General features: G+C 38.9%; 1 protein-coding gene across 8 annotated transcripts in view; it reads right to left on the minus strand.

Annotated features, from left to right (window-relative positions):
• The window catches only part of tenm1 (teneurin transmembrane protein 1), a 2,430,772-nt gene that overhangs the window by 349,628 nt on the left and 2,066,514 nt on the right, over positions 1-14,630 (minus strand). For all 8 annotated transcript variants that reach the window (XM_087991975.1, XM_087991977.1, XM_087991976.1 and 5 more), the window contains one exon: positions 8,288-8,531. In XM_087991975.1, coding sequence (XP_087848101.1) covers positions 8,288-8,531 — 244 coding nt within the window. The remainder of the gene's footprint in view (positions 1-8,287; positions 8,532-14,630) is intronic.

The following is a 14,630-nucleotide window of genomic DNA, read 5'->3' on the forward strand; positions in this document are numbered from 1 at the left end:
TAATTAAGAAGGCAAATGGACCTTTAGCCTTTATTGCTAAGGCCTTAGAGTTTATAAGTAAGGTAGTCTTGTTTCAATTATACAGGGTATTGGTGAAGCTGCATCTGGATAAGGAATGCCTGTATAATTTTGTTCCCCTTATTTTAAATTAAAAATGATATCCTGGCATTGGTGGCTGTTCAAAATCACTTCACATGTCTGATTCCTGCGATCAAGGGGTTGACTTATCATGAATAGCTAAACATGTTAGGTCTTTTCTCATTAGATTTGGAAGAATGATGATCTTACTGACTCATACAAGGTTCCAAGAGGGCTTGATAGGGTAGATGTTGGGAAGATGTTTCTTCAGAACAAGGGAACACTAATTTAAAACTGAGATGTGAAGAATGTTTTTCTCCAAATTCACGATCCCAGAGAGTTGTGAGAGTTGTGAAAGTATTTAAAGAAGATATTTTTGATGGCTATGATGAGCTGGGACAAAGAGGATTGGAGGTCTGTTGCAGATCAGCCATGATCTTACTGAATGTCAAGGAATGTGGACAAAGAAGTGGCAGATGGATTACAATGTGGGAAAGTGTGAGGTTATGCACTTTGGCAGGAAGAATAGACTGTTTTCTAAATGGGGAAAGGCTTTGGAAATCTGAGGTACAAAGAGACTTGCGAGTGATCGTTCAGGGTTCTCATAATGTTAATATGCAGGTTCAGTTGGCATTTATGAAGGCAAATGCAATGTTAGTATTTATTTTGACAGGGCTAGACTACAAGAGCTGCTGAGGCTGTGTAAGGCTCTAGTCAGACCACATTTGGAATGTGTAATCAAATGCAATGTTAGTATTTATTTTGACAGGGCTAGACTACAAGAGCTGCTGAGGCTGTGTAAGGCTCTAGTCAGACCACATTTGGGCCCTATATCTTTGGAAGGATGTATTGGCCTCAGCGGGGGTTCAGTGGAGGTTTGCAGGGATGAAGGGCTTGTCATATGAGGAGTGGTTGAGAAATGTGGGTTTTTACTCAATGGAGTTTAAAAGAATGAGGGATGATCTCATTGAAACTTACAGAATACTGAGAGGCTTGAATGGAATGGATATGGACAAGATATTTCAACACGTAGGAGAGACTAAGACCCTTGGGCACAGCCTCGAAATGAGGGGACAACCCTTTAGAATTAGATGGTGGTGAATCTGTGGGATTCATTGCCACAGAAGGCTGTGGAGGCCAAATCATTAAGAGTATTTAAGATGGAGATAGATAGGTTTTTGATTAGTAAGGGGATCAAGATTATGGAGAGAAGCTAACAGCCATGTTTGAATGGTAGAGCAGAATCGATAGGCTGTTTGGCCTAATTCTGCTCCTATATCTTATGATCTTATAACAGGCTTGAGGTGCCAATTGTCCTACTCCTGCTCATATTTCTTATGTTCTTATCTGAATTGTGTCACATCAAGGGGCTGTTTTCAAATGTAAATGGCTGATTGAGCAGGTCCTGTATCTCAACAGCAATTTCAGTTCAAAAAGTACTTGGTTGGCTTTCAAGTGCTTGAGGGCATTTTTAAATCATGAAAGCACTACATAAATGCAAATCGTTCTCCTCTTTGTTCTTTCTGGCATCTTTCTTTTGAACATAGATTCCTTTCATGTGTCCCACTCAGATGGTTGTATTGTGTTGTATGGTCTTATATTTCTTGGAATATATAGCTTATGCTACAGGGTTGCCCTGGATTTGAAAAACATCCCACATCATTCATTATGTCTCCATGCAGATAATTAAAATAAACATGCAGCTTGTATTTGTTTGAAAGTAACTTGACTGCCCTCTCCAATATTGTGAATAACCAATACATTTTCACCAATTTTAGCTTGATAATGGGATATTGGTTGTCTCTGGTTCACTTTGTAATTCCTCACGGATGGCTAGTGAGTTAAAGGATTACATTCACAAAGCAAAAAATATCATTTTCTTTGTCACAAGCAGAATCAGCACATAAGCTTCTTTGAATTCTCTCCCCAAATTCACCAGTAGATTTCACCTCTACTTGTTTCAGATAACCCAGTTGAGATTTATAACTCACGACATATAGTATTCAACTAAAGATGAATACTTCTTAATTACATAATAATTTAATAATTTTCTTCCAACTTTTGCAGAGTACTTTTACTTTGTATATTTGAGCAATGATTACTTAAATAATAACAGATACGGAGGTGCTGGTGTCGGACTGAGGTAGACAAAATTAAAGTCACGCACACCAGGCTATAGACCAACAGGTTTATTTGAAAGTACAAGCTTTGGGAGCACTTCTTGTACTTAAAAATAAACCTGTTGGACTATAACGAGGTGTTGTATGATTTTTAATTTAAATAATACTGTTCTCACCAGTTAAAAAAAAAGATTCCTGATTGTTTCCATTAAAGAATATGGATACTGACCTGTGATGCCAACACAGTCTGAAATTATCACTTTCCTATACAAATATTGGAGCTGGGATTGAATGTATTTCCCCAGATTGAGCCATTTGCTGTGGAATGGTATCTGTTGCTTTGGAAGATATTTTTCATCAACCTGCTGTGACTCACCTCTAGAGTGGGTGAATCTTGAACTTGGACCTTCTAGTTCAGAGTTAGGACACTGCAGATGTATCACAAATGTATCTGCAGCTGTATCAGTTTGATTGACAGCTGGTTTGTGATACAAAGCAGTTTGACTTCAATTCCTGCACCAGCTGAAGTTAGTGTGAAGGACTCTCCTTCTCAATCTCTACCCTCAGGTTAAACCAACACCAGTTATCTCTCTGAGGTCTGGTGAGGTCAGGGTAGATTTACCTTTTTACCACAACAGACCTTTTTGTTGCTTTGGTTTATTGACTGTTGTACATCAGTGATTGATGTTACATTCTGATTAGACAAATTTGCCGACACATTAAAATATGGTTTCTCAATCATTGTGGAATTATATATCAATAGAATGATCATTGAGATAATAGACATTGTGTACTGTCAAAATAACAGCAAGGTCAATGGTGCACTCTGTAACTTTGGTGAAAATGTGCAGAAAATTGCAGGCTCAGTTAAACCTGGTCAAAAATCACTGACCAAGTTGCAGTGTTCAGCGATTACCTTTGTGAAAATAGCATCTGGTGATTTGCCTCACCATTGAAAAGCATTGAACGGTATTATGTTGCTCAAGGGAAAAATTAATCATAGGGTCTGTTTTCAGTGTGCAGATTGTTAAATGTGATCATGCCAATCTTGATTTCAATGTGTTTGAAAGCATGCAAACTTTGATGAGATGCTTAACAGAAACCATGCATAACTAACATGACACGCACGTAGCCTGGCCCTCTTAAAATGGAATAAAAACTGAAGATGTGAAAACACTCAGCAGATTTGACAACATCTGAAGAGATAGAAACAGAGTTATTGCTTCAGTTCTGCAACCTTTCACTGGAAACTCTGCCATTGCAGCATTTTAATTTTGCAACAGTGTCCTCTTGAGGATAAACTGCACTCATTGTACAAAAGATATTGTGGACTAACTGTGAGGATTTGGGCGTAAGGAAAAGCACATCAAATTGAGAAACAAGCAAGAAAGAGGGCTCTGAGGTTTTCAGATTCAGTTCTGCAGGCATTAGTCCAGAAGGTGAAAAGGATGAGCGATGTCAATTTTCCACAAGGAGCTAAAAGTTGATTTCGGTAGCTTAGATAAGAATTGGAGCAGGGAACCATTTCTGAAGCCTAAATCAAGTACCAGAAGATTTTGACGGACCTAACATGGGAGACCTAAATGTATCTTCACAATCCATCTTCTATCCACTGTATAACTCATGCTTAGCATTCACGTTATTTTCCTCACTGGTCCCATTTCTGACAGCTACACACTCAGCTTCTGCGGATTTCACATACCTCCAAATTTTCAGCTGTGGGATGTGCATCTACCAAACACATTGCAACAAAGTCCCACTGACATTCTTCCCTGTCTCTCTGGGAGAACAAGGCAGAGGCTGCATTGCAGAATTGCCAAGGGACAGGCATTTTAACATCACTTGAAACTCTGGGTGAAGTGTGGCTCTGTATTTGCAGTGAGTGAGATTGTTGCATTCAGGATTACCTAGACCAATCAGAGTGGTTGTTTCTACCTTGGGCACATTTTCAAATCCAAGTTCCTCTTCACCCTGCTCTGAAGTGCAAATCCCAAACAATGTGGATCTCTCATATGTCTTGCCAACCCTTCCATTCTGGACTTATGTTTTCAACTTCTCAAAAAAATCCACCAGTCAGTCAGAGCAGTCACATCCTCAATGATGGAAGAACCCAGTTCATCAGTGTGAAGGTCTTCAGCCAGAAGTGCCGAGTGGAGGATCCATCTTGATCCCTTCCTCTATTACAGATGCCAGGCTTCTGAAATTTAGTTTACTCCATGTGTTATTACAAAATGGCTGAAACCATTTCGTAAAGACAAGGCCGTAGTGCTGTGATGGCCATTATCTTTTTGCCTCAATGGTATATGTTTCTTGTTGGGTCGGTAGTCCCTTTAAGTACTGCGATTTGTTGCAAGATGATTTCTTGTAAATAAACACTTACTTTCAGTAACTGATCATGTGACTAAGTTACCATGAGCTCTTCAACCTGATCCTCGAAACATCAACTCGCCTGCTCCTCGGATGCTGCCTGACCAGCTGTGCTTTTCCAGCACCACACTTTTTGACTATAAAAAAGGATAGTCAATGAGAGGTTATTTATCAAGTTGAGTAAGTTCCTGGGTGTGATTTTGTGATCAAGCAGTTTAGTTTTAGTTTAGAACACATTGTGCATGGAAGTCCTGGCTCTATATAGTATAAGTATAGTTAGAGACACAATAAGGCACCCACCATGCTGAGTAGCGCTGCAGGTGGATACGCAATGGGCTTAAGGCTCTAGCCCCCTTCTATGCAGCTGCTTCAGTCCCTGAGACTTTAACAACATATTGCCCTCTCCTGTGTTCAGTTATGTCTCCAAAGTTCTGGTCCTGTTAATTGACAGCAACACAATCAATTAAACTAAAGTACTAAATGGCAAACAGTACTTTGTCAATGAGCAGATCTGTCTGTCCACTTTAGCATACATCCTCCACCGTGAGGACAGTTAATTTATTAAGATATTTAATTGATGTCATTGTAGCTAAAGGGGGTTGCTTTTCACTTGCTAGCTATGATGATGGTGAAACAAAGATGGCAAATTATTTTAAAAGGAGTTTGCAGGGCTGGAGGGATGAGTATGTAAATGGAACTGACTGCATTGCTTTATAGAAATCTAACATGGACTGAATACCCTTCCTCTATCTATTAATGATTCTATGAGTAAAATCCCTTCCTGTTGCCTTTGGCCCAGATTGTTGTTACCATGTGGAGTAGTACAGTCTGGACCTCAGGCCAAGAGGTCTAGAACTATTCAAGGCTGTTCTTCAAGGCTATCTCCAGTCTCCTCCACTGAATGACAGCAGCTTTCTATTTGTCATACTATAGCAAATGGTGTCATTTCACATAGGAGCATTAGGCCAGTCAAACACATCCAAAAAGCAGTCACTAAGGGAATGCACAAAGATAAATAGTTTTGTATGTAGGACAGAATGTGCTGTTTTATAAGGTTGTTGTCAAGTGCAATTTTACTGGTGCCTTTTATTTCAGGATTTTGATCAAGAGGATACTGAGATGGACATTAACAGATGGATTGGAAGATGGGAACTAATATCTGATGGAATGATATCTAAAGACAACTGGAGTCTCAGTGTCTGCTCACAGACAGTGATGGATGACAAACTGTGTGTCTGTAGCTGCTATTTACTGCTATAGTCGAGGGTGGTGGGCGGTGTGGAAATTGATGATCACAGATAGTTTTCCAGCTACTGGCAACACTATGCTTGCTTTGTTGTGAGGTGGTAGGTGGTTTATATTATGGTCATGTTCACATAAGCCATCTGAATGCCTTGTGTTGATTCATCCTCACCAATTCATTGCATTGGCATTAGTCTAAGTTATTAATATCAAGTGGAGAAGGATGCTGACAAGACTTTGGCAGAACATGGCTCAATCTTGATAAACAATAAAGGTTTGTTATATACACAATAGATAATTAAGTTACATTTTAGTTACCTGGTCTCAGAAGAGACAATCAGGCTGAACTTAAAGTGCAAATTACTGCTTTTAAAACATTCTCACAAATACCTGGTAACAAATACAGATCTAGTTCTTCCTAGAAATGGACCTTTATATCCTAATGGGTAAAGCTTACTTCATTATATTAGTTAAACCTTATGCAAAAGAAGATTGCATTTCAGAAAGTAGCACCTCTTTGCTGAAGCCTCAGACATTGCTTTTGCTGAAAAGGAGGCGGCCAGAGTGCTCAAGGTGAGTCGGGCCTTCCACTGAGACCGTACCTCCTTCCTTGGTGCATTTTTCCACCTGTTGGCTGCCTGAGCTTCACTTCTGTTTCATGTATTGTCCAGGAAGGTATATAACAATTGACTCCATAAATAACAAAAACAGAAATTGCTGGAAAAGCTCAGCAGGTCTGGCGGCATCAGTGAAAAGAAGTCAGTTAACATTTTGGGTCTGGTGGCCCTTCCTCAGAACTGGACCTGAAACAGTAACTTTGATTTCTCTTCATAGATGCTGCCAGATCTGGGGAGCTTTTCCAACAATTTCTGTTTTTGTTTCTGGCTTACAAATCTGCAGTTCTTTCAGTTTTGACTTAGTATTTGATTCCATTTAAAAAAAGCAGGTTTTCTCATTACCGAGCCGAGAGCTGCTGTGCCATGCACTCCCCCATTCCTCCCCACCCCACCCCCACCCCACACACACACACACACACAAACAACAACACTCCCTTGAAAATCTAAAAATGTTCTGCAAGGATACACCAGAATACTTGCACAAACTTGCACCTCACCTGAAAGTTGGGTGGTTATTCCTTTTAGTGAAGCAAGAGAAGGGTTCCTCATGCATATTTAGTTTGAAATGATTTGGATAGAGCATTAGTTGGACCTTTCTTGAGGCTGGAAGATGTCATAATCCACTTATTCTGCAAGTTTTTGGTGTATATATGTCACACTTACACAGTCAGTTAGGGATTGTGCATGGGTTGCCCCAGAGGTAACTGGAAGTTTCCAGCAGACTCTCTCTCACTTTGGGGTTTCTGTAGTATGACGACACCAGTACTACCCAGCCCAGTGCAGATGCTGCCTTTGTACGATAGATACAAATATGACATTAAGGCTTGCCAGCCTTAATCTAAGTACCATTTTAATGATCTGGTGAGTGCTGTTTTGAGACACTATGGCAACTTTAAAACATAAAATGATCACAGCCCTACATCATCATTCTGGATGTGAAATCTCAATACAGGGGTTGCAAATGTGGCCGTATAGTTATTGATGGAGAATAAACTTTTATTCTGGCTCCATTAGCACTGCCGAACACCCAGCTGTGTCCGGTCTCCTGCCACAAGATCACTCCCCTTCCTGGTTTGGTCCTTGCAGAGATTTTGTGAATTGAACGGAACATTCCTGTGGAACAGACCTTACAGACCCTTAAGGAAGCATAATTCGACACCCACCATATTTTCTAAAATAGTCAGGAGGTGGGAACATGCAGATAAACTGACATAATAGGCAGCTATATGAAGTCAGGGGCCTAGTAACCATCTGTACTACTTCAGCAGTCAAGCCAACATTCTGGTCAATGACGTCTGATTGGAACGGCTGAGAATGTCCAGCACTTCTTGCATTTATTTCAGATTTCCAGCATTTACATCATTTTGCTTTTTTTTACTTTGTTTTACTTTCTCTTTTGGTACCTGATTTCACAATGACTCGAGTTCGTGCTTCCTTCTCAGTGCATACACAATTCATTTCATAATTTCAATCTAATTTAAGGTCAATCAGGTCCCAGCTGCCTTATTTCCTGACTCCAATGTTATCAAATTACACTCTTTACAACCTGCCATGCAAGATATTAAAAAGCACAGCAGGTCAGGCAACATCTGAGGAGCAGGAGCATTGATGTTTTGGGCACAAGACATTCATCAGGGCTTATGCCCGTAACATCAATGCTCCTGCTCCTCGGATGCTGCCTGACCTGCTGTGCTTTTCCAGCACCACAATCTCAACTCTGATCTCCAGTATCTGCAGTCCTCACTTTCTCCTCTATGCAAAATATTAAGAAAGCTAAACGTACAGGGGCAGGTTTAATAACAAGAAGAAATTGCTATGATATTATGGTTCATCATTTAAACAGTAGATGGTGTTGAAATGTACCTGGTCTCCAATGGAATGTTGCTGTTCAGCACCCAGCTGTTATGTAGTTGTGTCGAATCTTGCTGAGCACTGGTGGGAGGATCTGTGGAAGATGGACTGGGCTGGCTTCGTGCCGTCATTGCATTTCTCTGCAGAGAGTCCAAGGATTGAGTCTGTTGGCTTCTACAAGTGCAACCATGAGGTGGTGGGGGTGGAGGTGGCAATGGTCTGAACGTGAACTTGCTGTGAGAACCAGCTGGCAATTCTGGAAGCAAGGAAAGATCAAATTATTGAGAACACCTGAGAAATCTTCATGTTTAGATTACTTCCTTACATATTTGATCGAAATGTTAGCAAGCAGTGCAACAAAATACTCAGCCTGCAACTCATCCACAAGCATCAATTGTAACCTTTTGTATAAATTCAATGTTTAGTTTTTGATGAAACTATGGAGAAAATGTTGGTTCTATGGTGGTGCTGGGTTAGGTTACCCTGCAGCTGGTCTGCAGAGAAAGGACAATTAGGCACTAGTACTTTGAGAGGAAAAGGAAAAGCAAATGGCAAAGCTGGACAGCAGGAAGAGTGAATCTACATTAAAATATGGCAAGGAAATTTGACCTCTGGCCAAAGCAGGTGCACACGTTATAAAATAACCACTTTACATGCCAGAAACATTTCAATACTGGCAATCTTCGGCTGTCAAACAGACAGTTCATTGCAGTTCACTGGCCAGACCTGCTCCTGCTGCACATAAAATATCTCCAGGCCTTGTTTGCAATGGCTTCCTGCTGTACAAGCCATTGAGTGCCTTGTACAATAACTTAAAGTATGCAGTTCAACACAGCTGGCTTATTTGATTAGCTTAACATTTGTTTCAAGTGGGCAACTTGAATAATGAAAGATTATTTGAGACACTGTTGTTGCCTGTGCACTCGCAGTACCAACCTGGCACAGTGAAAAATTTGAGGCATAACATTGTTTTTAAGTTGGGAACATGGCAGCTGTGAATTAAATTTTGCCTATGATTTTCTTGGCTATTAACAGGATGATATGTAATTCAAACACTACTTTTACTTCAGTAAAATAATCCGCTGGCACTCACTGTCAGTCACCTTGGGTGAAGTATCACAGCACTGTGCTGTTTGCAGATTGTGGGGGAAATCTAAACATAGGTTAGAGCCAAATGGGCGGGGGGGGGGGGGGGGGGGGGGGGGGTAAGTCAAATGAGGTACACATCAGATTGCCAATTTTCAAATACACATCTCATGCCTGATGATATTAATTATTATTTGCATTTAGGATAAAAATATATTTTGATTAACCCCTTGATAATCTCTTGAGTTTGCACACTGTGAAGACAGCATTTCTGAATTTAATGTCTAATGCAGCAATCAAAGCTCCATTGTCTACACCCATGTGCCCCACAAATAGAAAAGTTTGATTGTCCACAATGAAGCAGAGCATAGTAATTTTTACTCTCCATCTCGGTTTTCCTTACTATTAAAGGCAGTTTTGACTAAGCTGCTTTTTATCCACAGGTACTGATTTCTCTTACTTTAATTAATCCAAGTTTGACAAAAGAAAATTGAGGGAAAAGCATCTTTATTTATCAAACAAAAATATTTAAGGTGAACTGAAGTTATTATGATCATAAGTACACAGAATTTACCACAAACTTCATATGGGGCTTATAAAAAGCTTATAACTAGTGAGCATAATGAGATTTAAAGGGTGATTCAGTTTAAGTAATAGTTTTTACTGTTTGACAAAACATGACAAAGCAATGACAATTTTAGAATTTGGATTCTTTAACTATCCAAACTTCTGTGCATTTAGCAAGAAGTGAGCAAATCCATGCATTATTTTTTGAAATACAAATACGATTAATTTGGGTATTTTTAATCTGTTGGATTTCACATTTAACAATGGATTGAAAATTCTTATTCTAATATGACTTTAAGTTTTTAAGGGTTTTAATAGTTATTGCAACATTAAAATTAATTTACAGAACAAAACCATTGGCTTTCTGGAAACAGTGCTGTAAAGTATATTTCCAAATTTGCAATTAATTCTCAAGGTAGTTTATTAGTAGAAAGTCAGCCTTAATTAGTTAGAAGTGAGGAAGCAAAATAATCTCCCCCTCCCAAGAAATCAGTATATCGAAAATTGTGAAGTTAATGGGCTTTTAGATTTCCCTGAAGACACTGCAAAAGACTCTTTGTTTGGTATGACAGAAAATGTCTGGATATAAAAACCATTAAAGGAGCCTTCAAGGAATAAATAAACGTATAAATTAGTTATGGCTAGACACACGGTTAATTAAAACTAGAAGCAAGGTGATTCCAAAAGCTTATGCAACATTAAAATGCATTGATGTAACGCAAGTCATCAGGTTTTTGTGAACTGCACTTTTGACAAGCAAGGCCTTGGAGATGATGCAGATGAGATTTACCTGAATAGAACTATGCACAAGGGACTTTGATTTATGTGGAGTGGTTAGAAAGGCAGAAATTGTTCTCCTTTGAGCACAGAAGGTTAGTGGGAGATTAAGTAGAGGGTGTTCATTATTCTGAGAAATTTGATAACTGTAAGTAAGGAAGAAATGGTTTCCACTGGTGAGTGGAGTGTGGTACATGGTGGATGCAGATTTACCAAATAAGTCAAAAGAACTGGGGTGGGAAATTAGATGTTTTATACAGCACATTGAGATGGATTAGAAAGCACTTCCTGAAAGGTTGGCGGAAGAACATTCAAGAGTAATATGCAAAGAGGAATAAATAAATATAATTGTAAGTTTATATGAGAAAGCACAGAGATTAATTGAGTAGCTTTTGCAGAGGATCATGCCCCCGTGCATTCTGAACTTAAAACTTTTTAAAGTTTAAAACTGAACAAAAGCACCATGAAGATGCCTCCAAGGGTTACCTAACTTCTTTTTTGGCTTGTACTGTCTCAAGAGAAAACTAAAGGAACATTCTAGGTTGATGTTGAATCAATGCCTTTTCCTGTAACTAATCTGAAAGGGATTTAATGAATTGAATAGATTATTCAAACATTAAAAACACTGACTAGCCTAATCTCTCAAGGTGTTAACCAACAATATCTATGGTGTAATCAAGATAAATACTACTTATTTGGAAAAGGAGTTTGAACTTGTATGAGGTTACATGATGATGTGATTGACTCGTCTGCTTTTAAAATCAGCAACAACAGTTTTGCAAGTCTTCTACCAAAAAACTATTAAATTACCTATAGACCATCAAGTGGCCATGGTAATTAACAGCAAAACCTTGTAAGCAGGAGATCCCAATAGGCAGAAGAAATCTGTAACTTGTTTCAATTTCAATTTCACCTGAGAAGCAACCTATTAGAAATTAAACTACAGGAAATCTCATTGGCTGCTGAGAGCTCTTCACCATACAAGATCCTCACTTCAATTTTCAAGTATTAACTTAATAAAAATAACAGACTGGCCATGTCACAGATCAAGACCATTATAAGCTACTTTCAACTGCAATTGTTCTTTCCATTTGTGGGAGCATGTGTGATGTGAGTGAGAGAGTGAATGAAACATTGGCAAATTTTCCCATTTTCAGTTAAATTATAGTGTGAAGTGAGATTCATGGCACTGAGTCCACAACGGACTGGAGTGACTTTTCTCATGCAATCATCTGCTCTTTACGGATGTTACTAGGCTCTTGGGCATTTCCCTTGGGTAATTATGCATCCAGAATGGTGGAAGTGCTGGAATATGTTTACACTCATGCCACTGGCACTATATTTAAAGCCAAGCTGCATGCCAGTTTAGATGCTGCAAGCCAGGAACTTGCCTTCAACACTGCCCTTATTTGACAATTATCATCAAAGACATATCCCAGAGGAAAGGAAAGCTCACTCCTGCTTTGCAGATACACACCTGGTGGTGCTGATAGAAGCAGTAATGCAGAGGAAGGCAGACCTATCCCCTGCAAACTACTATGGGCGATTATGCCACAAGACCATACCAATCTGTACATGATTTCGCAGCCTGGTGAAGTGGATTTAGTGTTGTGTTTTGAATAAAGTAGTGTGCCCAGCATACAGGAAGAAGGTCAGTGATAATGTGTGCTCTACTAAAGTGATTTCTACCACTGCACACAACTGACTCCAAAACCCATGAACTAAAACCCTCAACAATAACACACCTCTTTCATCATGAAGCATACTAATCATGGGCATGAAACAGATCACATATTTCTACCTGTGACAAGGGAGCTGTCAAAAACATGCAAAGTTTAATGTCCTCCTTCTATGGGATAATATTCTATGATTTTATTGTATTATCCTATTATCAGCTTTTCTGTGTTCAGTTATGCATATTATTTTTATTAGAACTTAGTGCAAAACCACCTTTCTCATCCAACGTACAAGTGTTGTTTACAAGGGAAGTCTAGGAAATGGGAACAGGTTCACATTTGTCACTCCTGCACAGTCTATTCCTGAGTTCAATGAGCTGTTCTGAAAAATGCAAATCATTTGCGACAGGGAGAGAAAACATATGGCCATCCTCATTGGGATAGATTTAAAAATCGATATGAAGTTTCAAGTTGCAACGTTATCAGTAATGATTACACTGCTTGATCATGCGCTATCTTTCTCCACTTTCCTTTATTGTGGATGTCATTGGCAAGGGCATTATGCCCATGCCTAGTTTCTCTTGAAAGGACAAATTTGAGTCACCTTATTGGAGAGAACCGAATGGCTTTCAAGGCCATTAAGGAAGGCAGTTAAAACTCAATCATGTGTTCCAGATGGATTTGCTTCCCTAAAGGTTGTGAGTCATCCAGAAAAGGTTTTACAACAATCTAATAATTTACTGATCATGATTACTGACATTTTTAAAAATTTCAGCTACATTGAATGGAAGTCACATTCCCAATCTGTCATGGTAGAATTTGAACTCCTGTCTCAAGGCTATAAATCCAAGGCTCTGGACAGTATAATCACCATGGTGTACCATTAATTTCTTTAGCCTCCGCTTGGGTCCCATCAGGAACATGCGAACATTCCCAGAGAATTTCTCCACGAATATTGTCAATAACAAAGATTCAGTGGAATATAACAATTAGAAATGTGCCTTTGAATAATCTCTCCAGGTGAGTAAGTCAAAAACAGTAAGCGCAGTCCTTAAAGTACCTTGGTTCAAAAGTCTTTTGAAACTGTCAATCAAACTTGCATGTCAGACATTTGTCACAAAGCTGGTCCCTTTTTTTATAAATGCTGTTCCTTGGCTCAAAATCTGTCCTTCATTTTTTTTCTCAGAGGAGCAATAAACTGGGCCAGGCTCTGATCAGTCTGGTTTGCTACAGAGATGAAAAGGATTTTAAGAGGTCTTTTGCTTATATATAAACAAATGAGACTTCAGGCCAAAATGGTCATGTTTTAGGAGTGACCTGTATAATGAAAGGGGAGTGGTCAGCTCTCTAGCTAGCAGTTTTAGTTGAGTCTTGAACTGGTGAGAAGTTAAACAGGGAGATGTGTGGAAACTCTCTCTCTCTGCCCTTTAACCTCAACCTGTAAGCATGTGTTCCAATTATACTGGGACTTAAAGGAAATTTGCTTATTGGGACTGTTGTGTATATTCGGAACAGCATCTTTAAGTCTATTTTGGATAGACTGTGTTCTGTAGGGGTTCTTTATTCTGTTCTTTTTGTTTCATTGTGTAATTTTGAGAATAAATGTTTGTCTGTTTTAAAATCTAGTAGTCAACCGAGCTATCTTACTCCGGGTAATTTTCACTGCACACTTACCAAAACAAATTGCATAGTTTTGGTCTGGGGCTGCCTGCTTAAGAATGTTTTAAGCGGTCTGGCCAGTCCATAACACATTACTGAATCAAATTGTAATTTAAAAACAATCTTTTCAACAATTCAAAAGAAATCTCTGACTGAAATATGGAAGAGTAAACAGCAAAAATGAAAAGTAGTCTTATATTCACTTGTCCATCATAATGTAATTAGATGCTGGTAGCTTTTCCTAGAATAATTCATTACTTGATACTTCTCATTATAAGATGCAATGCTGTAAAACAGTTCAAAATTTTGATTTGTAGGATAGCGCTACCATCAATTTATGTTAATAACATGGACGTTTTATGTTACATATTAAGGTTAATGTAATCGTGTAAAGCTACATCAAGCAGAACTTGGAAAATATATAGAAAAGCAAGAAATGATTTCAGTTAAATGATCTCTTGATCATTCTATCTGTTAAATATCTATCCAGTTGCTTTTTGCGCTATAGTCTAAATACTCTTTCACTGTCTAATTCCCCAATTCTGAATGAGTCCATGTCTTCATAAACTTTGCTCTCTTAGCTCATATCA

Source organism: Chiloscyllium plagiosum, unplaced genomic scaffold, assembly GCF_037043375.1.
Source record: "Chiloscyllium plagiosum isolate Xiang-an unplaced genomic scaffold, Cpla_swu_hap1 HiC_scaffold_11, whole genome shotgun sequence".
In the NCBI taxonomy this organism is placed as follows: domain Eukaryota; kingdom Metazoa; phylum Chordata; class Chondrichthyes; order Orectolobiformes; family Hemiscylliidae; genus Chiloscyllium; species Chiloscyllium plagiosum.